General features: G+C 39.3%; 1 protein-coding gene across 1 annotated transcript in view; it reads left to right on the forward strand.

The window, feature by feature from the left end:
• LOC114155151 (transmembrane protein 132C) overlaps window positions 1-27,458 on the forward strand; it is a 166,853-nt gene that overhangs the window by 30,655 nt on the left and 108,740 nt on the right. Inside the window, exon 2 of the mRNA XM_028034905.1 lies at window positions 6,245-7,133. Within this exon, the coding sequence (XP_027890706.1) occupies window positions 6,245-7,133 (889 nt within the window). The remainder of the gene's footprint in view (window positions 1-6,244; window positions 7,134-27,458) is intronic.

Consider the following 27,458-nt stretch of genomic DNA (forward strand, 5'->3'; position numbering starts at 1 on the left):
AACTCCTTTTGGTTTTAACTGTTTAATTTATAACTGAAATTGTTCACTGAGTGCAATGAACTGTTTTCAGTGCATAATTTTGTAATTATTACACATTTTTATTTTACATTTTTAAGATACTTGTAGCACTTTAGTGGAGACACATTAAGGTCTTGAATTGTGTGAGGTTTTCATTTTCCCTTCCATTTCCTGTTTTCCACTTGACTGACTTTTCATTTTACAAGGAGATGGCTGCACACTTAGATCTTGCTCTGCAGAAAGAAATTGGCTGCACTGCCTTTCTTTCACAAAGCAGGTACACTCAAAAGTTTGTCTAAAATATTTCTTCCTGGACCAAGATTGCTCTTTGTTTGGTTTGTTTCAGAAGCTCTTCTAGTTGTTTTAGTGTTGTAGTGATAAATAAAACTTAAATTGACATTCTTATTTCGTTTTCATGTTGCCTGTATGGATGTCCTGGAGTTTGTGACTCAAGGACATTGGTAGTGCATCCGTTCAGGGATTTCGATTGCAGGATGTTTTTGTTCTTTTTTGCAGCCTTTCAGATGTGTTCCAGCACATCCTGTGAATACGGGATTGAAATGGGATCTTGGAAGTTTGGAAGACTATGTGGTGTTAGTACTCGAACCGATCTTAAACTAGTTTATTGTGTTACTCAGCATTTATGATGACACTCTCGCTCAGGTCTGGGCATTGTATACCACCTCGTCCACATTCTGCTTTTCGAATATCTTGGACTTCTCTGCAGTGCTCACTGGAAGATGAACGGTTAATGTGACATGAAAATCTGAAATCACAGCTTTTATTTTCAAGCCAAAGGCTGGTATTTCTCTCTGTGTTAAGCCGCAGCAGAACATCCCACTTGTACCGAATATCCTGACATTTGAATTAATCGGCTGAAATCAGATCTTAATAATTGATTTTTCCAATCGGTAAACTCTCCGATTTTGGTGAGTCTGCATAAACTGTAGCCTCATGATTCTGTCGTTGGCTGATAGAAATGACAACCAGTGCGGCCACCTCCTGCTGCAGTCCTGTACTTTAAAGATCGACGTGTTGTGTTAAGACTTTCTGCATACTTTAGTGATAATAAGTAGTTAATTGAGCAGATATTCCCTTTCTTGTCATGGATGTTGTAAACCAGAAAATAACTTGGACCAAAAATGAATGTAAAATTAATATCAAAAATGAACAATATTGAACGTACAACGTTGATAGTGTTGACAGAGGCCCTCTACAGATTAAGGGTAATTAGTTGGAGTGAGTAGAAGATGAACGATGGATGTCCTACAGCAGCATCACCTCCTCTTAGGTGAGCAGTCTGACTCTTCCAGTCATGGAGAAACACCTGCTCTCTCATATTTACATAAATTATAAGCAGTAACTTATGACAGCTGCCATAACACACGGGGGACACACTAAACAATCCATAATAAAACATAGTAAACACTATCAGAATGCAAATGCTGGCATACACAGGACCTCAAAAAGCCACTGACTGTAACACCGCCATCATTAAAAGAATACACAAGAAACGAGGGAGACGAGGAATGTTAAAGACATGCAAAATATTACACCACTGAACCGAAAGCATGACAAGTCTTAAAACCAAAGAATTAACTAAATTTGGGAAGCCAAGAGGGAAAACTCTAAAAATAAAACAAAACACAAAACGTCCCAAAAATGTCAAAAACGTCTCAAAGATCGTGACATTTCCATCAACTTGTATCAGTCTGCACATTTTCCTCTGGCATCAGACAACAAGATATTTTCATCCATACAACTGCTGCTCACTAGATAGTTTCTTTTTTTTAAAATACTCAAAGCAGCTTGTTGACACCGACAACAATCGCACGTTCAGACTCACTCCAGTCCCTTTCCTCCTCCTTTTTTGATGCCTGCTTTGAACTTCAGCGTTTTTCTTCACATGTGGAGGCAGATTGTAGAAGCCAGTCAGTGACAAGTAAGCAAGAGAGGATTAAACAAAATTGTTGCCTTTGTATCTTTTATCACGATATAGCAGGTTACAGTTTCAGTGGTCTCGCAACATTGGGAGCTGCAGTAACAAGAGGCAACGTTCCTCTGACATTTATAGAAAGAAAATCAGTTTCTCATCATACTATCACACCCAACTACACTGCAGTTTCTAGGCAAGCGAGTTTTAATCGCATCATAAGTTTTTAGGCTGGAGAAACTTGAATGCTTTAATGGATTTATGCTTTGCAGGCGATGTGTATCTGAGTGACGAGGCAGGGTGTGGTCTTAGGAGATAAACACCCTTTATCAAGGTGTGCATAGTTGTTAAGCAACTTCTTGAGGCTAAATGGGTCAAAACATATTTAACTGACTCTGAAAAGTGAAAATATTGCCAAAAGGTCTCTCAGAGGGATGCAGCATTCTTTAAATTGCTTAGATCACGGATCCATAAATCCAGGCCTCAAGGGCTACACCTGTGTTAACAAATCAGGTCATTAGTGGGACTCTGCAGAACCTGACTGCACACTGAGGAGGGGATTCAGCCGTTTGATTTGGGTGTGTTGAACCAGGGGCTCATTTAAAAGTTGCCGGACACAGGGACTTCAGGCCTGGATTTGAGGACCCCTGGCTCAGATATGTGGGCGTGGTCACAGAAACATAAAACTTTTTTGCTGCAAATACTCAACAGGGTTGCAAGAAACATGGTGGAGTTGGTGGGGAAAGACAAGTACTAACTGCCAAGAACTGGAAAAGAATATAGGTTGAAGCTACCAGGCGCTCATTATCTCCCAGTTTTGTAACTTTTCATAGCTGTAGCTACCCGGGGTACTTAAAAGTACAAGATGTTCAGAGCTCAGAGAAATAGGTATGGTATGGAAAGCTGAAATCTGACCATCACTGAACAGGATACATAAGCTGAAGCTGAGCCAAGAAATATCTGAAGACAGATTTTTCACGGGTTTTATGGAATGATGAAATAAGAGAGCGACTCTTGGAAGACCCGATGGACGGGCCATGGTTGGATCAGTAACGGACACAGAGCTCCACTTAGTCACATGCCAGCAAGGTGGAGTTGGGGTACTGGTACGGACTGGTTTAATTAAAGTTGGACGAGGGCGAGTGACGTGTGAATGAGTCATCCCGTTACCTCTCATGTTTCTCTTTTCTGCCCCGTCTCTTTTGGAGGTCGCGTTCACTTACAGGTGTCTAACTGAGATTACAGCACAGAGCGGACCAGTGGGAGCGAAGACTGGAGGAGGAGATTCATTTTTCTCAAGCATTTTTTTCTTTTTTACTTTTGTTTTGCTTAGCCTTTGTGCTATTTAAATGCTTCACACATGTCTATTTAAATATAATCTCATGATCAGTTATAATAATTTTTCACAGGCAAGATTTAATGGTACCCCCTCCGGTCACTTGGTGCTATACACGCAGGGCGTTATTTGAATGGGTGGACCTACGGCGCTGCCACCCACAGTTCAAAAACGTGAAGTTAGGTTAATTCATTTCTCCAAATTGACCTTAGATATGCGAACAACCTCTCACCCAACAACTGCTGGAGACAGGCACCAGTCGTCCTACAAGGACAGGTGTGTATAGATGATGGCTGGGCCGTAACCACTTAAGAAATGTGTAAAGATTTATTGAAAAATAGCTCAAACTCCTACTCAAGACAAGATTTTTAAATTTTTTTATTGAAAACTTCCTTTTTTAGAGTAGGTGTTTCTGTGAGGCAAAATGCTTGTTTTTGTCACCTTCGCTCACATTTACCTGGTTTGTCTAAACACATTTCAAAGAAATTGGATAATTGCATGTTGTATGTCTTTGATCTTCAACAACGCGGGTATGTTGTGCATGTCACAGTGACATCCACGTAGATGACAAACCCGAATTTTACCAGCAAAAAGACGCTTGCTGGCAAGATGATCAGTGTTTTCCCCCCTCAGCTGTCACGGCTTCTACTTCTACTTTTGTGCTTGGTTTGCGTGTTTAGTCTCTTGACGTTGTTACGCACGCGGTGAAATGTGGAAATCAGTTAAACAAAGTGGCAGCGTCTGAAAAGAATAGATCATTTAACATACTTTGTTCTCTGCGATTTGACAATGAGACGTGTGGATGTGTTTTTCAAGTTGATTACAATAAATCACACTTCGGTGTGAAAAAAACAAAACTGAACTCTATCAAGAGAAGTTTTTCCTTCTCCCATAATTGAGACATGAGCGCCTTTTCATTGGATTTAATTTAATGTTACAGCTTCCAAACCGCAGGATGGATTTCTTCCCGACTACTGACTGCTGGAGAGCTTTTCATTTACCCTCACTGTAATGTCTTGGCTAAAACAATGCCTTGTGCCAACAATTGACACAAAGCCCCTGCTTGTTCAGGAAAAAATACAAATCACCCTGCATTGTTCAGCTCCTCAGAAGAGCTAGATCTATACCCAGAGGCACTCCAGTGATTTGGATTTGAATTTGGTCCAAATATGCTCAAAACCTGAGGCTCAGCTGGTTCCTTATGCATCTCTCACCGGGGCAGCAGCAGCAGAGAGGTCTTGAGGAGAACCATGAATCAGAAAATTCATGACAGATTTCCTACCTGTTTGGACATTGATTTACAGGGACGATCACTAGAGGGAAACACTCCAGATGCTAGCACAGAGATGGGAGTCCGCTGACAGAGCGTGATCAAATGAGGATTGATTGTGAGAAGAAGGTCAAATTCCGCTCTTATACAGATTAAAACCATCTTCACGTCAACTTTGATGTAAGGTTTCTCAGCCAGTAGTGCAAAAGGTAGGCAAGAAACAGGGGAAATCTTTGCATGTGTACCGGAGCGTGACCCTGCGGTAGTTTCAATGTCGACAATTCGGATTCGGCATGCTGCCAGCTCAAAACCCTCAAGTAGTCAGAATTTTATCTCATTTTATTTTTACATTTGGTCTCATTACAAACACAAACCTCCACGCCTTTTATTGTGATTTCACGTAATAGACTAACAGTGCATAATTATGTGGCAAAAGAGAGAATATGAAGTTTGACTCTTTACTCTGATGCCCCCAAATAAAGTCCTGTGCAACCAGCTGCCTCAGAAGTCAGCTTAGACAGTCAAATAGAGTCCACTTGTGTGAGATTTACCTTGTTTGTATAAATCCAGCTCTTCTGTAAAAGTCCTAGGAGATTTGTTGGGAGAAAACTGGTGACCAAACAGCATCATGAAGACCAAGGAACACACCAGACAGGTCAGGGACGAGGTTGTGAGGAAGTCTAAAGCGGGGTTGCATTATTAAACAATGTTTTACTTTATTTGGAAAATCCACAAATCCATTGTAGAGAATTAATAAAATAAAGCCATAGTTGAACGAAAGCAATTAGTACTATTTACAATTTGCCACAAGCCATGCAGGAGGCACAGCAAACATTAGAAGGAGATAGCGAGATGAGGCCAAATTTAAACGTTTTGGTCGCCATTCATAACTCTTTGTGTTACAGAAAATAGGGCATTATGCTGTGTGGATGCATTGTGATAAGTGCTGATAGGACAGCCTTAAACATAAGGCTGTTTTGGAAGAAAATCTGTTAAAGGCAGCAGTATCATTTGGAGTGGGGTGAGGATTCACCGTCCAGCAAGATAAGACAACAATCCTGGACAAGTGGAAAAGAGAACTTAAATTTACAGGACGTAAATTCCTCATGCATAACTTTAACTTTCCAGAATCTTGTATATTTGTTTCTCTGGCCTCTTTAAATGTAAATTAAATCCATAAATCACTCTGGTAGAAACAGCATTGATCCTGTTCTTTATTGTCAAGGCATAAAGGAGTTGCACAGATTTCAAATTATAAATCAAAGCACACAGCACATTGTGAAAGATACAGAGTGTTGCGTTTATCAATTAATTTGCATATCTATTTTGAAATCTCCTTATAGGAACTGATTAAAACACACGTCTTTTTTTATTTCTTTAGCTCTGTTTGAGAAATTGATTTGCTGAAGCAATTTACCGTTCATTCAGAAGCAATGAAATCTCAAAGAGCATTTATGCTTATGGTAGAACCTCTTCTTTCAGGAAAACATGAAGCTTTCAAATATTCAGGACTATTATTGACAAATATTATAAGTCTGTCTTTTATTTTGGTTCATATTTAGTTTATGAAATGGATAACTAAAACGTTTTTCAACATTCCACCTACGATGTTTGTGCAGGACTTGCCAGAGAAGACGATGTTGAAGTGAGCCGTTCTTAACCCAGCTTTTTCTCCTCTTACTTCCAGGGGCAGACTGTCGAGTCCTGGAGGCTATGCAGAGATACTCCTCCTTCCCCACGTACCTGCCTGTCAACTATCAGCTGCTAAATACGGAGTTGGGTTTTTTCCTCAAGGAAGCCAACCAGGACTTCATGAGGAACTCTAGCCTGACCTCGCGGACTGAGGCTTTCTTCGTCTACCACACCAGAAACTTGCCGTCGGTGAACGCCAGCTATGGGCCTCTCTCAGTGGAGCAGCCTGTCCCGTTGGAGCTCCTGCAGAGTCCCGGGACCTTCCCTGCCTCTTCGGTATTCACCTTCAACTGGAAGGTGCAAACCTTAATCATGAACACGCAGATCCATTTAGCCAAGCCCAAAGTCCAGGTGCTGTTTTACATAGCGGGCAGAGACTGGGACAACTACAGCACCATTGACAAACTGCCCTGCGTACACATGTTCGCTTTCCATGAGACCCAGGAGGTCCGCGGTGCCTGCCAGCTCAAAGGGGAGCTCGGGCTGTGTGTGGCCGAGCTGGAGCCGCTGGCCAGTTGGTTCAGCCCCCCCAGCGTAGTGCCGGGGTGGCAAAGGAATGCCGAAGTGTCCGAGGGCACCCCGGTGGAGCTCTACTATCTGCTGCGGTCTACAGAAGCAGGAGAGTGCCACTCCGAGGAGTCCAGAAAGGACAGCTTCATCCGCTCCAATCAAGAAGGGCTGTTTGGTACCTACACCTCCAACCCGCTGAGGAGGATTGGTGGCGTGAGGCTCTACAAGACCCCCATGGAGCCGCCGCTAACAGAGCTCTGGCTGGATGATAACTTCATGGTCATGGTCCCAGCCACGCCAATGAGGCAGAGAGAGACCGTGTCTGCCTTTATCAGCATATCGCCCTACTCCACCGTGGAGACGTTCACTCTGAGGTAAGGGGCCTTCTTTTTTTTTTATCTTTAATTCAGCCTGTACCTTTCAAACTCTGTGTCATTCTGCCCTTTGTCATTTCTTCTCAATTTCCCTAAATTATAGACATTTTCTAGGCAAAAGCTTGAAAAAAAAAGAGTTTGTAACGTCAATCAAGAAACGAGCAGGAGCATCCAGAAATCTCTTTGCTCTCTCTTCTGTTTTTCTCCTCAGTCTTACTGTTGAAACTCTCCATCTATTCCCGTGACAATATATTTGTTCTTGGTGACATGTTTGGTCACCCCCCCCCCCCCCCACACACACACACACATATATATATCTTGATGTTGGAGTGATCAGTAATTGCCTTTCTATTGCAAAAAGTGTACCTAATGTGAAGTTGCAATATACAAACACAACTTGCATCAGATGATTATTCTTGTGTTATTCGGCTCAAAAATAATCCACAGCCAAAGTTGTAGTATGGTAGGTTTGTTTTTGATGAGGATTTCATTTTTGAATCTCATTTGGAGAGAACTTTCACTCAGATGAACCCAAAAATGTCATTTATTTGCTTTATATAAATGCTAGGGTCATCACATTTTCCATATGCATTCTTCAGCTATTGAACTTGCTTATATTACATATTAAAACTACAAACTCACAATCTGATGGTTGAATAATCTAAATAAATATTTAAAATAATTAAATATCTCATATGTTAAAGCTTACATGTCTATTTATTTGATCAAGTAGCAGCGAAAAGCCGTTTCGAATTGAAAATGTTGCTTATTTTCTCGATGTTTTCCACTAAAATGTAATTAACTACAATTAATTAATGGCAGACCTCACAATTAACTCAATTAAGCATTTCAATCAAGTCCCACCAGTAATTTATATGCATAATAAGTTTAATAGGTTTAATATTTGTTAACTGGGGAAAAGGCTCAGACCAGGTGGCAAGTCAATTTGGAGCTTTTTGCTTGAAAACGGAAATTGTTTTAAAACACGAGTGTTTTCCTCCAAAGACGAACAACGTCTAAAGATTAGGCCAAATGAAAATGTGTTGCTCATTTCAAGCTGTACAAATACTTCTAGTGGAGTTTCTTTTCTTTTTGCTCGCGAAGGAATGCCCCTGGAAAAAGGAACAAAAAAAACACATTGAAGTGCTCGAGAATTTTAATTGGAAGCAAGGTAAACAGGTTTGTCAAGCTGCGAGTCCAAGCAGAAATTCTCAGAGCTTTTTCCCCCTCTTTCTTTTTCCTTTTTTGTTTTAAAAAAAATATATATTTTCATTTAATCGCCGGCTAGTTGTCCAGGAGTGATAACGCATTTCAAACTTTTGTTTTTTTTCCCAAAGCTGTGAAATGATTTGTTTCATGACGGGGGAGGAGGGGAAGTAAAGAACAAGCCAAGCGGAGCGCCGAGGCGACGCCTGTGGTGTTTTTATTTGGCAGCCTGCAGCACATGGCAGGCGCAGGTTGGCCATCTGAGAGTGATAGATATGGAAAGAGCTCTGTGTGGACCTGGGTGATAAGGCCCGTCCTCCAACATGCATTTGTTAGGATGCTTAATCACTGGAACAAGGAGACCTTGATCTGTGCATTCACGGGATCATTGTTGTCCGTGTTGAACACGCTTCTCGCCCGGACGTTGTTGGCCTGATCCGTGACGGCAGAAGGAGCTCACCGACTGGTGAAATGTGTTAAAAAGTCCCCAGATGCATTCGTTTTCAATATTCATTTTAAGTAATAAATACACTAACGTAATATTTATTTTCCACTTGGATCAAAATACTTTTTTATTCATTTATTTATTTAAAATAACAGTTTGGTTTTCTCAAATTGACTTTGTCTCTATGTCAGAACGCTGCATGCTGTGATGGATATTATTGAAAGCTAATTCCTAATTTTCTTTAATAACCAATCATCCAGGCAATTTATTGCTTTGCGAACGCTCAGCGGGGGATTGCTTCTTGTGATATTTCCGTGTTGATATGCTACTTTTAATTTAACGTTTCAGGTTTTAATTTGACCACCACTGTCTTAATAACCAACTGTCAATCAAGAACCGAAAGACTCTGCTTGTCCCTCAAACTCCTAAAATGTTCTGAGTATTTTTAAGTGTCTGCGGCTGTCATGTCTCTGTCACGCATGCACTGATTCCCATTACCTCCTCTGCTTTTGACGAGTGATCATTTTTTCGGACCAAATTAAAAAGGAGGAATATGACATGAAAGGGGAGATCTGCTTCATCTTTTCTCTCTCAAAGGGATTCAGTTGTTCATTGTGACTGTGTTCTGCTGGTACAAGGTGGAGGACTTTGGCCAATAGATGACAATGTTTAATATTCTTCTCACAGTCTAATAATGTAAAATAAACATCTATTATAAAATATACTCTGTGTTCTCATAAAATCTCATAAAGTTTTAAAATCCTGATGTCCTGTGGTATTCGCAGTTTGTAGTGGTACCAAACAGGAAAAGAACTAGTTGTCCTTGGTATCTGGTTCAACAACTGAACTTTTTGACATGTATTAGGGTATTTTGAGTTTACTCAACAACAATTATACATGACAATGAAGGAATTTTTACTTTGCATGAGAGGATATAGACATTTTGCAAGACGCTGAATGAATAACAGAAATCCTTCTAATTATGGCTGACATACAGATCGAGATGTTGAAATGCGTGAAGACAAAACTGAATGTCCCGCTGCTGTTCGCTTCCTGCTTTTGGAGTGGTGTCCGTTCCGCTTGGCATTCACATGGAAGACATTCGAACCGCTTCGGAGTTCACTTTAGCCCAACCATCACCTAAGCTTTGTAGATGAGGTCACTTTTTTTATCCACATCAAACGAGCTGGACATTCTTTAAAATGCAGATTTGATCTTTCGCTGTATTTGTGATTTCAGCTGTTTGATTCCTGGCATGAAAAAAAACCACAGACAGTTTGAGTTTAGAAACAAAAGGAGCCACAGCCACCATCCTCATCTAACAACACTTTTTAACTCTTGTGTTATTTTAGCACCAGTAGTTGTAATAACTGTTGCTCCTCTGTTTGAAATAAGATTAATTAAATCCTGTTTCTCAAGGTCATAAAAATCTCATTCTCCGCCATTCCTATTCCCAAACATTGCTGAAGTCTTCTTCTCCTGAACACACATTGCTGTATCTTGCATGCTGAATGTTATGATGACCCTAATAATAACTACCAGCTGTGCTTTATATTATTGTAGCATGTTTAGGCATAAAAATGAGGAGTGTGTCTTGTTGCTAAGCAGTTACATGAAGGAACAGCTACTGATATTTTTTAATTATTATTATTTTAAGTTTATCATGAACCTTTTGATTTAATAATGCAAGCAATGCATGCACTTAGATTTTCTCGTGTCATTGTTAATTCATGATAACATTCCAGAACTATAGGAGTCATATTAAGTGCAATTAGGGGAAGTTTTTTTTTTTTTTAAGGTTATTTCCTCTTTCGGTGTTCGATTACAGACTGAAGGGGGGGAAAAAAACGGTACAAAAGAAAATTGCTCCATTTTCTTTCTTGGTGCAGTGCTGCCATGCAGCATGAATCACCAGATAGTAGGGGCCATTATATATTGAGAACATTGTGCACGCCGGCAGTAGTCAGACATTATTTTTAACAATAGATTAGTCAATTCAAGTAACATATTTCAACACATTTCGCGAGAGATGTTCTGTGTATAACATGCATCTGGTTCCCTGTGGAGCACAGCTAACAAAAACACGCCGCACGGCTGCAGTATTCTCACACGGTGTCAGGGTACGTTTCCGACTTTGCTGACAGTGACTCAAGTGCCACACTCCCTAGAGGCAGTTTATTGAGTTCTAAGCGCCGTACTCTTTAGGCTCTTTGCAGCTTTCTTTCAAACGCTCTTTGTCCAGAAATGCAATTCACCCGCCGCCCACGAGGCTGCCGTGCAACACACTGAACAAGAAACCTTCGAGAGAAATTGCCAAATCTCACGAATACATTATAATAAAACAACAAAGCCGGGTTGTTGCAGCAATGTTTAGACATTTATAACTAAATAAATCCAAGCAGAAAGTAGTCAGGGGCGTAGTAGCCCACTCAAACCATATGCTGAGCTTGATATTTCACGTCAACATTATTTGCGCAAATATTTGTTTTTTCTTCTGAGCAGGAATAATTTGCCACTGTGGCACACGTCTACACTGAAATATATCTCACTGGGTAGACTGGACGCATATACACTTGGTGATTTAATAACCTTTGCGGCACATCTACTAGCAGTGCAAAAACTTTATCTAAATAGATCTTTTTCTTTTCACATCAAACCAAAACTATAAACATTCTTCACTCCTCCTGCATCATTTGCAGGCTGAGCCACTGTATTCTACAGAGGCATTGCCTTTTTTTCCCCAGGCTAACCTGGCAATTAAGGGAGAAGTTACTGCCAAAGATGCCTGCAGGTCATTGTCTGGGCAAAGCATATTGTGGTGCAAGTGGCTTTTAAGCTCATTAAGTGGGTGCCTAAACCTTATAATGCAAAATTAATATTGGTAGATTTATGAGGGATGCCTCCTAATAAAATGTTTCTCAGGATGGATTTCAGTTGTGCGGCAACTGCGTGCATTTGACTGAGAGTGCGCCTCCTCGTCCCTGCTCCCCTCTATCCACGAGATCTGGAAATCGATCGCAGCACATAATGAAGGATGTCTCAATTCCTAAAATACACCAGGAAGAAAGGAAGAAGAGAGGGAGTAAGGTTCATCTTTTGGAAAGCTGTATGCCACTTGTGCTGGTCGGAAAGACTTCCCCCAGTGCCTTGCAGCTTCAAGCTTCACCGTTTCCTGTCTGTATTTTCTGTGATCAACGCAAATCGCGCAAAACTTTGAGGTGGAAGGAAAAGGATACATTCAGCCAGATTGCATTATGTGAAGAATGGTTTTTAAGTGTTGACTCTTGATATAGGATTGAACTCTAGACGCTGACTAGGTCACATTTTTTGCAGCTCTGGTTTTGTGTTTAGTGTAGTTGCCCTGCTTCAACATAAACTTTAATCAACTCCCCTGTTCTAGTGAACGACATTATCACCACAGCACCATGCTGCCGCTGATATGGGGAGCAGTAGGACTCTGAGGTACAGAAACCGGCTCGATAAGCTGATTAGGAAGAGTGTTCCTGTGACGAGGAGAGGGGCGGACTCAGTGGGAGCTGTGCTGGAGAGACATGGAGGGGATCCTATGCAACACCAGGCACCTGGTCTGCTCAGAAGAGCAACAAGCTCCTTACCCTTTACTGCAGAACAGAGCGCTTTAGTTATTAAGAGATTTCTTCTGGTATAAGATTGTATAGAAGCTCGGTCTGAACATTAGCACTTTATTTTTCTTTAGTACTGCGCCTGGATTGAAAGTATTTTTTTGAGTGATTGAATTGTTAACTGTGGAAACAGGGTATTTAAGGCCATTTACAGTGTTGGATTTTGTCCAAACATAGCATTTCTTGCTCAACATAGCGTTTTCAACGCTACATTTGGGTCTCCACAGGTTTGCCGCATCCCTCACATTGCTTTTTGCTGATTGCTTGCTTTTAATGGTTCTCTTTCTATGCTGGCTTTATTTTCACCATTTTTCACCAGGGCCAGATTTCTCAGATGCCTTCAGGTGAACATGTCCACTGCTCGTCCAGAGACGGGCTCCTTCTCTAATTAATGCTCTCTGCACTTGGTTTCTTAGTAGCTCTGAAGATAGATATGCCAAACTTGCTCCATTTTAGGATGACGCTCTGTGACATGTTCAAAGCTTGAGTTATTGTTTTATTAGCTAGCAAGCAGGTCTTTACATTTCTTCATGACTTCATTCTTGACATTTCTGCTTTGCTAATTGTTCTTAATGATTGATCAATTCTGATCATCAATCCCATTATAGCAAACATATTTAGAGTTATTAATACTTTGAAGGCAGAAGGTTGAACATTTATGAGTACCAGAGTAAAGAGGAATCCAAGTACATGTGGTTGCAGTGTGACAAAATATGAATAATTTAAGGGGAAGAACGTACTCTTGTTTTTCTGTGCAACTTTTATGTGCAGAAAAACAATGCACTGCTGTGCGTATGTGCCACACATCACATTTAAATCTCACTGACTAATTGCATGGCTTTTGAAGCGGGGATGGCTCGATCTAATTGATTTCTTGTTAACCCTTTAGTCTCTGCTTTGCTCGCATACCCAAACAAAAACACAAACCAAAAGAGACAGACAGACAAACGAATGGAAGATGGAGAAAAACAGAACTGAAAAGAAGAACGTCTGAAAGTCTCAGATGCTTGTGCCAACCTTATAATCATTGCAGCTCTTCTGCGTGCCTGTTGTTTGATGATGTACCTTCTATGGAAAAAGGGTTTCATTGGAAACAGGTTTAATAGGAGAAACCCGTCCGTCTTCAGCAGCTCTACAGTCAATTCATGTTTGTGTATGTGTTTGTTCGCTCGAGCTCTTGTCTGCAGAAGTGTTTGCTCGAGTGTAGCAAGAGGTGTGAGCATCTTATTATGCTAACATTGAACACTGTAAATGTTGCATGAACTAGTGGGATTGGATTAGTTTGCCTTGTCTTTAAGAGGCAATGCCTCAGCAAACTATCTACCATTACGCCTCATTATGCATGCTGATGGACAACAGGGACAATACAAGAGGCAGTTACTCCTTGTAATACAAAGTGAAAGACCAAGAGGCCAACACTGATCCAGGCAGCCTGAGAAAACCCAAGCTGATTTTTTGTGAAAAGACAACACTTTTTATTTTCTACATGGAAATAGATGAAACTGAGGTTTCCGCTGCTGGGATTTATTTACTATGCTTTATGTGAGGTCAGTGTTTGAATATTGAAGAGAAAAGCTTGCTGACTATCATCTGTCAAGGACTAATAGATGTGACAAATCACAGCGGAGCACCACAGTTTAATTAAAGTTTTTGGATTACAGTAATTCAGAAAATAAATTGTCAATTTTCTGTCATTTATTTCTTTTCTGAAGGTCTTTAACAATAAAACCGGTTGACAGGCGGAGACATTTTCTTGAAGTACAGAAATGGATAGTCAAAATGTTACAAAATGTCTTTCTTTTCCCACACTGTTTTGTCCAGCCACATTCTACAACTTCTATCTTGCAACATGTTTTCGTGAATTTTGCTTCTACAAGTCCAAGTTAAATCTCAAGTTGTTAATGGAAAAAGTCTAAGTCAAATCTCAAGCCTTCAATCCCAAACCAAGGTGAAATCTCAAGTGTTTTGCCTGAAATCCAAGTTCTTAAGTTTTTGATGCACTTGTCCAAGACTCAAAGTCTCGAAGTTCTTAAAAGGGAAAGTCAGAGTAAAGTCTCAAATTTTTTGCCCCAAATCTAAAAGAAATCTTACTTCAATCCCCAAAATCCAAATCAAGTCTCAATTTGTTTTGCTTGAAAGTTCCCAAGTCTTTTGCCTGATTTTTATTGATGATAAAATCACAGAACATCACTTAAAAAAATTCTGATAAATCCTTTTTTTGTCAGATTTGAGAATTAATCAAGGCAAGAATTTATTTTGCTTGGAAAAATGTCTGTTTTGGAAATGATGCTAACATCTGGTCATCCCTGTGTTTAAGTTTTTCACATTTTTTACGAAATACTACATAGAAATAGGATACTTTCTTTTTCTTCTCCAGCAATATTAGGAAACCATATCCAAAATCTGTATTTAATATGTGTACAGTAACCCCCTGTTATTTGTGGGGGTTTGGAAACACTACTATCCGCAAATAGCTAAAATCCACAAACACCAGGGATCCCCATTCAAAAAAGATTTTTATTTTCTGTTTTAATAGCTCAGATACCAAATATACTTTAGTATACTTTAATACACACATTACCTTATGCAGTGCAGCAGAAACTAACCTATAGTCTTCCTTATCTCTGCTCTTGGGGTACCGCCAACCAGTGCCCTGTACGCTCAAGATAAAACTCTTAACTGCTTTAGCCCCACTTTAACTAGTCCTCTAACAAATGTCAATATATCAACATACCCTGGGACAAAGCAATGTTAGTGAGATATTCTTTAAATCTTTTAGTTTCAGCTCAAGGCTTTTAGCTGCCAGCTGCCCTAGTGGAAATAATACTTAATTTGTTCATTTGAGCTCAGAATTAGACCAAAACATAAAGACTGGTGACTTGATAAGTTCGCATAAGGCCACTTCAAATGGCCAAAGTCAGGGGGCATGTACATATATCTGATTCATTGTGGTACAATCTCATTTGAAAGCCATCACCTCTATAAACAGGACAATAAACAGGGGCTGGATCTGCAGCTATAGCAGAGCTCCTGCAGACCAGGCTATGTGATGAAAGAATAAGAAAATGCCTTGTCATTTATTGGCAGGAAAGTGAGCCATAAGCCATTTTCCAGCTTTTCCACTTTTAGGGAAGTGTAAAAAAAGAAAAAGAAAAAAGCACTGCAGTGCAGTGATTAAGTCTTAACATAACTAAAACAAACACCTTAACAAATGCAATAAATACATTTTGTTAAATGCTGTTCAGCCAGTAGAAATGTTGTTGGCAAAGCTGCTTTTCTTTATTATTTTTATTTTTTTCTCAGTGTGTAAGAGGATTCTGTGTGATTTGGCATCTGGCCTGTATCACTACCGCATTTGTGAAGCAAATCATGTTCTTTGCTGCTAAAGTGCATCGCATTGTAAACAACAGCAAAGAGTTTGTGAAGCCTTTGTAGATACTTAAATATGTTAATGGAAAAAGCAAAAACATACAAGACAAATAGAAAGCGGCTTTGTTTTTAAAGTTAATTAAAGTCTCCCCACATTTCCAGCACACGCCCTGATGGATGTTACAAGGTGTCAAACATCCTCGTGTCTTATGCTGAGCTCGCTGATTTAAATATGCACCATTGCATTCGGTACATTTTTATGAGCTTGTAGAGAGTGTGGACTGGCTATTAGTCGAATGAGGCTGTGCTAACAAAGACAGAAGCCATGAGCTGGGAACACACAGATGCAGAACTGCTGTAAAGGAACAGAACAGCGAGGTGCGTAGGTCCCATATTTGGCCCCCATTGTTTCTGTACAGCCCCTCTGGCAGCTTTTCTAGTAACAATGCACCGTTAGAGAATGGAGATCGGCATTCTTAAAGAAAACTCCACAGACTGTGTAATACAGTGTCTGCATTGTTTGACTAATATCGCTGAAGGAAAGGAAACAAATCTAATGCTTGAGAACCTTGTTTAGCGAGAGTGACACGGTAATTAAAGAGCCGGCTTTCAGAGCCGTCTTGGAAATCTGTTGCACCACGACCAACAAATGGTCTTAAAATCTATTCGTCATCCGTCCACCTGGATCTAACCAGAGTGCATGAACGGATGACCGACCCGAATGCAAACACATGTTGCCGACAGCCAGTGGAAAAGCTGTGCAGGTGTGAGGTGATAGTGAATGCGATGTTTTCTTCATCTGTCTGTTTCTTTTTCTCCTTCAATTTTATTGGCGACTGGGGAACAACAAATTGATGGATTACAATTGCCAACTAGTAATTTATTTATACTTTGCTTTAGCCCCCCTAAAACTGTATCTCAGCACCCCTAAATCAGGTTGCCACCCTTCCTGTAAAATACGGAGTCGTCCCATATTTGGCCGTTAAATGTGAATTGGATTTGTCTGCTCCTGTCAAAGACTGACCCTTGACCTGGGGGAAGCAGGCTACCTTACTCTGTTTGAAAACCATGTCCTTAAGTTTAGAGGAGCTGATTGTCATCCTAAATGTATTTAGTTTTGACAGTTTTGACATTTTTAGCTCATTCTTCTTCTAAACAAAGACATTGCAAGAAGGAGTTGATTAGCTTGTCAACCCAAATGTGGGCTGCAAATAGGTCCTTCTTCTCTTGATGAAGGGTTCTGGTGTTAGCAGCCGACGCAACCTCCACATTCATTGCTGGCCAAACGAAAGATTTTTGACAGATGAAAGAGCAGGAGAGGAGTGGGGCTTAAAGCAGTTGTGCTGTTAGACTTTCATCATCGCACTGACAAATGACGACAATATATATAGACATAAATTTCCTCCCACTGCCATCATTCAGAGAGTTTTGCCGACCTCTGATCGCTTTAGTTTGAGAAGAGTTACCTGATTCCAAAACTTTCCCGCTTGTAATTCCATTCTCTAGTGTTGCTGCAGAGCTCAGATAGATATAGATTTTTTAAAATTTGAATCTTTCTAGCCAGTGAAAGAATTTTTATAGCCCTACATTGCACAGTGCTTTGCAAGTTATTGGGCTATTAGGTTGCAACCTGCCTGCTATGTTCCTTATTCAAGAGGAGTAGATACAGAGTCTCCACTGAATTTCACTCAACAGTATGCACATAATGCATGTCCTCAGATTCATGTTAGATATGCTGATATTTTATTAAGTTGAGCATTTAATATGTGACAAACCTCCATCAAAAAATCATTGAACTTTATTATATTGCAAAATAGGATGCAACTAGATACATTAAATCAACATAATAGTTTAATAACACAAATACAGCATATTAAGTTATAAAGGTAAAAGCTATGACAAAGTAAAGTGGATACTATCACAGTATTAATTTAGAACGTACTTTACTTGTGTTAAAAAAAATAATCAATGTGCATGTATGGGAGAGAATACGAAAATATTATATTATACTCTGACTGCAGTTCCATAAATACATACTCGCTCACAACACAGAGAAGTGAACTTGTTTCAGTGTAGTTACGTCTCTTAATCAGTTCTTATTTAAGCATGGCAAGTTCATATTTTTTTCTTTCCTTTTGCCCTGAACACTTAAGAAACAAACACAAGCAAAACTCATGAGACATTATGTTCAAAGTTGCTGAATAATCCCATCGTATCACTCACTCGGTCTCCAACGATCACCCAGGAATTTCCTGTGGATGATCAATTTTTCCGTTTGATCCACTGATAAATTTTGTAACCGCCCAGGCCTGCTGCGACCGATAAGATTAGCATGTTAATTGAATAGTGATGAATGGCGTTACATTGAACCACACCATATAATATCCTTCTGGCAGGCTAATAGAGGCCAGGCTCCCTCCACTGATGAATATATTGACAAGAACAGAGTCTCGAAATCACAATACATTTGGAGCTTTCTACATTATACATGCAGCTGTAATTATTTCTTTGTAGATTGACTGAATGGAATTACAATTACTCCTTGCATCTGTTACACAGTGCTTATTAATAGGTTAGTGTATCCAGGCCCCAGTATTTGCTTTCTTATGCTCCTCATGACTTTCTTATTACCTTCCAAACATCATCAAAGTACTTTTCTTATAATTAATTAAGCCCGACCCTGTAAGCCTGTAGTTTCATGCTCTATCTCAGGTCAGACTTTTATAGATGGTTCCAGGCTTATTAGCATTGGGTTTTTTTTTAATACCCTCATTATTCATGCTGTTATTTTAAATGAAAAAAAATATATATATGTATATTTTGATAGGCAATAAAGAGCTTGCAACAAAACACATTAGCAAAAGAATGAAATAAAAATCTTCACACACAATTAAGCAAAATTAGAGGAGAGGCTAATTTGATTAAGCCGTTGCTAAAGGAATATCCATCACCTTCCTTGTGCCCAGGAAAAATACAGCAGATCTTGCAGAATGAGCTTACGGCTTTAACGCTTTGGCTCACTTTGATTGTGTTGTCCATTAAGCTGTGAATGATGCTTTGCTTATTAGCAGTCTGGAAGAACAGCATTGTGATTTAATGCAGGGACACAGTAAGACTTAATCTATTTTCATGGACTTAAATGCGCCCTAAACCTCTAACTACCGCTGTAAGGGGTTGTGTTTCGTCTTCACTGACTCCTGTTGCCACTTGTTTGCTGACACAGGCTGATTAGCTCATATAGTTGCTTTACTGATCTTATTAGATGAAAATTGGAAAAAAAAAAAAGTTTGTTCAGCAGTTAGAAGTGACTCTCTGGGGTTCTTTTACTCTTCAGATAAGAGAAGCCAAATAAAAAAGGATGGGATTATCCATCCAATTACTCAATAGCTAAATGTTGTGAGGTGGAAAGCCATCTCCTTACATGCTGATGCATGTTTATGTGAATATTTTCATATGTTATCTTTTAATAGCCATTTAATTAAACCAAGATTCTGTCCTGTGAGAAGCGCTAAAGACTCTGGAGGTGAGATTCAGATTGATTCATTTAATAAGTGTAAGAAGACAGAGCTGTGTTTCCTCTTGTCCACATAAGCTCATTACTAACTAATCTGCCGTCGCTGCATGTTGCTCAGACAAACTGACACAGAAACAGAAAAAAAAGAAGAAGCCACAATGCATAAGGGTTTAGGGTGATGAAAAGAACCCATGGTTTGTTCATGGAAAGACAGCTGCAATGATAAAACAACCACTTACAGAAAAGAGAAAACATGGAGCATTGGCGAACTTTTCCAAGAGTGGCCTGGCTCCCAAAGTTACACATCAATGACTCATCCAGGAGGTCATAAAGGAGCACAGAACTTAAGCGCTGCAGTTTTTCACTTGACTGAATGAAGGTCACAGTTCATCCTTCACCAATAAGAAACAGAATGAAGGAAAAAAGGTATCTGTTGGGAGAGATCAGAGGCCAAAATCACAGCTGAGCATAAAGAACACAAAAGCCCATCTCATATTTGTCAAAAGCATCTCGATGGTCTCCAAGAGTTTGGGCAAATGTTTTTGGGACTGACGAGACAAAAGGAAAACTTTCCATCTATTCACCCGTTCATACGTTTCCATCCTCTGTACCACATCCCCCGATGAAAACCATCTTTAGAAACAAATTGTATTATTATTGGAAAACCAATTCTTACATCTTGGCCTCTAAACTCTTTCTAGACCTGAAAGTTTCAAGTGTTACAAAGAAGCAAAAGCAATATATCGGTAGGTGGGTGTGTGTTTCTCATAGCACCGTATGTTTCCATGTCCACTGGCTATATTACTATTATTTATTTTTATTTTTGGAAAAATCAGCTACAGAAAAAAATGTACTTAAGCAGACCTCTGTAGTTTCCTGTTGTAGTTGGATCAACTGCCTGAAAGCAGCTTACGTTCACCAAACAGTTGGCCACTGGCCACAAACAAAACGACACAGAGCACATGATCATCTAGCCACATCGTTAACTTTACTCTACAGATTTCTGCTGAGTCTATCCGATGACCACGGTGCTTCTATTCTGGTTTGTGATCCACACATTCAAACTTGAACAATGTATACGCCATAATAAATCGGATTCCAGTAATAATCTAAAGATCAGTTAATTGCAATCGGCTAGAAGAGATTGTTGCATACACAGATGTAGATAGGTCTCTAAAATGTTCTCAGTTTTGTCAGCGTTCACAAAAAAAGGACATCGCCTCTTCTTCTTGAAGCTTCAAACTGGAACTTTATTCATTCGCCACTAACTCAGAAAATGGATAACATTTGCGCTGAGTTGGAACATTGAGCATATTGAGTGTGTGCTCACATAGCAGTATGATAAGAAGCGTAGAGTTGTGAGACAGATGTAATGACACCAAATAAATTCACAAGGAAGAGATTTTTAATAATGTCTGAAGTCTTTTATGGCTCATTCACATAATTAAAACGGGATTTAAACTCTGTTCTTAACTCTTGTGGAACTTCTTCCAATAATCTCTGCCTGTAGTACTGCTTGCAAAGTTTTATCATTATTTATGTCATGCTTAAAGCTTTTTTATGCATCTACTTTGTTTTGTGTGCTGCCTGGAAGCTCATCCCTCTCCTGATTTTAAAAGTGAGCTGAGAGCCTTTTCCTTTGGCTATTTTATGATCACAGCACATATTGTGATTTTATGTTATGGGGTGTAATGGCACATGCAGTTAATGAGCTTAGATTCAATATTGTTCATAGTTAACTAATATTTTTGAGAAAACTACAAATCCCAGGCGTTTTAAATATTTTCAGAAACAGAGTGCAATGCAAAGTTGACATTAGGCCCTCAAATGGCAAAGTGGGTAGCATTGTTGCTGTTCTACTGTCCTTTGCAGCAAGAAAGTTTTAGATTTGAACCCAGAAACTTTGAATGTTCCTCCTTTACCTGGGTTCTCTGCAGCATGCTCCTACAGTCCAAAAGACATTCATGGCTGTTTGTCCTGTGTTGCACTCTGATAGATTTTGTTTTTTGTGTTTCCTGGATCTTTTGCCAAATAGCCCCTGGAGATAGCCACCATCTCCCCTGCGACTGTGCACTGACAACCAGGTATAGGAAACACATGGATAGACTGACAACCGCCCTTTCCTACCACCCAACTCCCATAGCCCCCCAATCTCAATGACCCTTGCATATTGGCCTATGTAGAGCAGGGGGTCTTCAAATCCAGACCTTGAGGTCTGGTGTCTTGCACCTTTTATATGTGCTCCAACAAACCTGATTGAAATGGCTGAATTACCTCCTCTGTATGCTGTTGAGTTCTCCAGGGTTCTGCTAATGACCTGATTATATGAGCCAGGTGTGTTGAAGCAGAAGGTGCATTAGAAGGTGCATCTTGTTAAATGTTTGGGCTGGGCCTCGCTACGCCCCAGGAGCTGGACCACCTGGTGCCCACTGATGAACTCCCAACAAAAACAGTGGACTCCTGTTTTTTCAATATTGGAAAACCGTTTGGTTGAACCCTTCTCTGAGACGGGTTTGGCTTTGGGGGTTCTGATCAAGAACCAAGCCCCCCAGTACAGTAGAATCATAAGGAAATGCAGCCATATTGAGGTGGTAATTCCACAGAAAGGGTTCAGCTGGCAGGAAATTAGCTTTCTCGATAGACTGAATGGGCTGAGACTTTGAGATTGAGGGAGAAGACATGCCATCCAGGACAGTTTGGAGTAGAGCTGCTGTTGTTTTGTATCATATCAGTCAGGTTTGGCCATCTAATTTTGGAGATTTTTAGGGCACACTTTCCGTGGGAGGGGATCCCAGAGTGTACAAAGAACATGCAAGAAGGTTTACATCTGAATAAAAGAGGGCATGTCAAAAATAACACATGTCCTTCCCAGTCACTAGTGTAACATTTATTGTTATTGAGCAATTAAACCCTTCTCATAATCACAATTGTCTACTCTCTGGGTGTTCATATTGTCAATAATAAGAAAAAAGACAAAATGTTAAACAAAAATGTACATTTGTATGTTTTTGCAAATTCAATAAAGGTTTCCTTAGTCTAAACTTAGGTTTAGTCTCTTTTTCTTATTCCTGTTTTTATATTTTTACATTTAATGACTTAAGTAATTTCTATTGCATTCTAAAATGATCTTTCGTCAGTACAGAATTAACCTTTGCAGATTTTACTGGCCTTACATTTTTATATTGTAAAGATCAAATGGAGCCCAGATGATCTGAAAATGTTAGTTTCTCGCCAACAGCAAGATCTGAGCTAGATGTGAACTTTTGAGATGTGAGCATTTTATGACACATTTTTCTGAGGTTTTTGTTACCTGTTTGACTGAGTAATTTGCCCTTTTAGCAGACACAACGGTGTGCAAAGTATGAAAAATCCAATGACACGGCGTCTGCCGGGACCAACTTAATCAGTCTGCTATTGATTTTAAATTCTAGAAAGCACTGGAAGTTGAGCCAAAAGGTAAAAAGGGAACTCTTACATTGATTTTTCCCTTTTTAACCTTACTCTGTTGATTTCTTTATTTTCTGAAAAACTGAATGCAGCACTATCTGGTTGTATTTATTGTGGATTTCCTTCCCCCATAAAAGCAGCAGTGTTTACTTAGGTCGAAGCATTGTCCTAATTAGAGTATGTCTTCATTGCATTTGGATGCTGGTGATTTCAAAATGTTGCAGTCGTGCTTCTGTCCTCTCCGTGGTCACAGCCCCCCGGTCATCTGTGAGTACCGCCCTGCTGCTAGCTGAGCAATATCAAATCAAAGGTTTCAGTCACAGCTCTGATGCACGCAAACACAGCACCATTTCTCCGTCTCCTAGCTGTGCGGTGGCAGTACCAATCATGCTGAAGGTGTTTCAGTTTGATATACTGTCTTATTACATTAAAATAGCCTGCATTAATTTCAAAACAATTACGTGTGATGTGTCGGCTCCTGTGAAATACTGCACCATAATGGAAATTACATGTAAAAATAACAGGGGTCATAAGGAAATGCTGGAAGTGGCATAATGCATCCAAAAGTGAAAGAGGAAACCCGATTAGGTTTTGGGATTTAAAGCATAATTTAGTTCTATTATCTCATATAAACAGTTGAATGAAAAAATATGTAGCCTCTTACAGATTTGTGTTATTTCTTCTTATTTTTTTTTGTCATGCTTGTTTCAGATCATTGATGACATTTCAACATTAGACAAAGACAACCTAAGGAAATTTGGAGGGGGGATAATGTTATTCTAGTCAGCATGGCCATAAGTGAAGATGTAATTATCTAATGTGAAGCTTCACATCCTTTAAATATAACCTGTCTGATAACATGCTTCTAAATGTGGCTGGATTAAAACAATTCTACAAATAACAGTGAACCATATTTCTTTCATAGTTATGTAAGAGATTGATTGCCAGTTATCACCTAAGCTTCATGGTGACTGTTTCCTCCAGGGGTGCTATGATTAGTGATCGGATTTAATAATTCAAAACCCACTGTCTTCTTTACTTCAAAATAAGAGGCTCAAATGTATGTATGAAATACAACATAAACCACTTTTACACCCGGTGATCATAAAAACATACAAAAAGTCACAGACAATGAGAGGACACCGGGACACGTCTAAGTGAGACAGACTTCACTGAATAGAGATATTATGTAGTTCTAACATTAAGACACCTGACAGAATAAAACCACTTTACTCTCCTTCCAGAAGCAGATCTTTATTTTGTCCGCTTTCTTTCCCCAGGGTTGTTTTAGTCTTTCCAGTCTCCATCGTCTGTGTTGCCAACCTCTGTCATATAAGGATCCCCTTTGCATGCTGAGTCTGCTTATTAATAGTGTCTATGTAACTTATGGACTGACATAAAATCAGAAACATGAAAGCCAAAGAAAAGGTGTATGCACTACCTGATACAAATCTCCCTTTTCAGAATAATTTATCTCTCATAAGCAGCTGAAATCTCTGCCTACTTTTCCCTCATATTATTTTTTTTTAAAAATTACTCCCAGCTAAGGTTCTCTCTTTTGCAAATAGAGCAAATCAAGCTTGAAAGTTGTTCCGAAGCTCAGGGCACACATAACATTACAATGTCATCTGTCTTAACATTGGAGAAATGTTTTATTCATCCTGACTTAGTCATACCAGACCATGTTAGTCACTCTGGGAGAAATGGCTTTGCTATCACGGCTCATAGTTATTAAAAATTCTACCTATCAGCTAAGAGTTATCAACGTGGCCCAGGAGACAAACAGTTATATTGTGGCTTAAGGTAAGGCATGAGAGGAGAGTTGCACACAGGAAATAAAATAAGTAGTCAGCTTGACTGCTCTTTGGAGTTCATTATTTTGGATATTATATTTAATGTAATTTAATCCAGACTGTTTATGTTTATTGTGTGGTGTTTCAGAAATTAATAAAAAAAACAAACAAAGTAAGTGTCACCGTGAAGAAATAAACAAAAGAATTATGAAATAAAAAAATTTTTGTAATATTTTGTTTCATTGGGACATTTAATTTCTTGATGAAGTATTTAGTAATTATTTATAAACAACTGCATCTATCTAATTTTGAATGAAACTACTTTCTACACTCATCATCTCAGACCACATCTATCTATTTAAAACCAGGAACAAAATTGTTTTTTTATTATTATTTTATGTTTATAGCATAAACACAACAATTTTCACTATTATCATAGCCCAATCAGCCACGATGCGCTCCTGTTACCCCGGCAACCTCGCCTGCACCTCAGTAAAATGACATTGAGACAGAATGTTTGGAGATGTTGCACTTCTGAAATCATTGCCACACCTTGATCACAGTAAGCTGTGACCTGTGTCGGAATGTCTCCGTCAGATATAAGCAAGGCACTTTAGATTAAATCTGCAGCCTTTTCTTTACCTCATCAAATCAGCGGTGAGGGCTGCTGGGGACCAGAGATGACTTGGAAATACAATAATGTTATCAGAGAAAACCCCCACCACCCCAAAAAACAACGTCTCCGCAGCCTGTTGTGATGATTACAATGACAAGCTGTTTGTGCTTGCAGCCTGATTGCTGACCAGCTATAGTTGGGAGAACATTGACTTACAGAGATTTATAATAGACTCAGAAATTGCAGGCAACCTGAAAACAATTTTTTGCAACCTGTTATTTGAACTAGTAATAGTGGATTTTTTTGTCGATGTTCAGTACCGAAGAGCTTCACAGCGAATTTGGTTTGAATAAACTAAGTCAGAGGAACCAGTTCTGAAAAAAAACATTTGGATTCTTTCCTGTATAATTTGCTCTTGCAATGTTATTAAGGGAAGATATGGTATGCTTTGAATTTTAATGCGTTTGTTTGACACACATGCAGATGAAGAGCAGTGTGTTTCCCTGTGTCTCTCCCATATCGGTTGCTTTTATTAGGTATACTATCTTTACGCACCATATTTAAATTCAGGCAGTGTCTTGATGGAAATGGAGCAGAGATCTACATTATCAAAATGCTAACTCTCTTTTCTACATTTTATTATCTTCTTCCTGTAATAACCTATGGAAGGAACTGTTATTAACCCGAGGAGACCCTTTCTTGTTAAAGGAATATGGAGATCGAACGTGGAAGGACTCGTAAAAAATCTCTTGTCAGGAAGTTGCAGAGGGAAAATGTAATATTTAACATCAACTTACGGCGTGGTGCTTCTTCAGGCTTGATTTGCTGCTTTTCTTCCCATGAAATGTTAGTTGCTGACCACAAACATCATGAAATCTAAAATGTCACACACTTTGTAGCTGTTTTCTGTATTACACTGACATATTCCATGAATCCTTTTCATAAAATCCATTTTTAGATTGCTTTATTACTGAATAGTGTGTTGCTGTTCAGAGGCCTGTAGTGTGCCTGTAGGACCTTTAGCCAAGGGTATTTTACCTACTATGACATTCTCTAAATTCTGCTCATACTGACTATGAAGCAAGAGAGTAAAAAAATAATAGACTTCATTTTTGTTTTGGCTGTGTAAAGTCTCTTCTGATTGGGTAATTACCGGTGGGAACATTTCCTTCTATATCTGCAGCTCCAAATCGAACAGCTGAGATGTGTGCGCTCAGAAAGAAAAAAAAAAAGTCCAAACTGAGCAACAAAAAGCAACAAGTTTAACCCTGACAAATAATAAATAAAATGTCTGGTGAATTTGTCACTAATTGTTGGACATTTTTCCTCCTCAGCTGAGATGACAAACAGCCATTGATCAAGAGACCTAGTACGTTTTACACAGTTAAATCTGGACCTCAGTAAATCCTCCTCATTCTTCTGAGAAGGTCGTTTTCAAAGGAAACTGATGTTTCCATTGTGGTTCAAACTTTGACTCAGTCTTAGTTCTTTTTTTTTCCATTTCTGAAATATTTTCTTCTTGTCAGTGCTGTTGCTCCGCCCACACGCATCACACACAGTGCGTAGGGCACCGAGTGCTTGGTGTGGGCACCAAAAACTCAAGCTCGCAAGACATCATTTTGAGTAATCATAATAACAATATATATGACCAGTTTTTTTTTTTTTTTTTCTTTTTTGCCAGTTGTTTGTTGATTCTTGCGTTGTGTGTGAATTGTGAGACAGTTATTTTTTATTTTTGGGCATGTGCACCGACTGATGGCACCCTTTGAATTTTGTTGTCCTTGTGACAATGACAATAAAGATTTATCTTATCTTATCTTATCTTATCTAAATAAAGATGTGTGAAGCATGTTAATAGATATAAGCAATGTAAATCTGACAATTGTGCTTCAGAAGAGATGAATGTCCTCCGCCACATCCCATTGGTCTGTTCTATTGTGCTTCAATTTCAAATTGGGCAGTCACTTGTGTTTAAACACGGCATCAGAAAGGCATCAAGAGTTTGGGCGTAAAAGAGAAAAAGACGAGATAATGGGCTAATGCTTGCAGATCGCTCTCGCTCTCTCTCTCTTGTTCCTCTCTTTTACGTGAGGTGGGGTTTTTTGCGCTATTACGTTGAGGCATCTCTCACAGCAGCTGTGCGGGCCTCTCTGTAGACTCAGTGAGAGATAAGCTGGATGAATCACCAGAATTATTTCACTGTTGTAGACAGAAAAAAAAGACGTATTAATGAGTTTATTGACTCCTGAAGCAGCAATATACTGGTTTGAACAAATGAAATGAAATGATGCACA

This window comes from Xiphophorus couchianus, chromosome 12 (genome assembly GCF_001444195.1).
Source record: "Xiphophorus couchianus chromosome 12, X_couchianus-1.0, whole genome shotgun sequence".
Taxonomy (NCBI): Eukaryota; Metazoa; Chordata; class Actinopteri; order Cyprinodontiformes; family Poeciliidae; genus Xiphophorus; species Xiphophorus couchianus.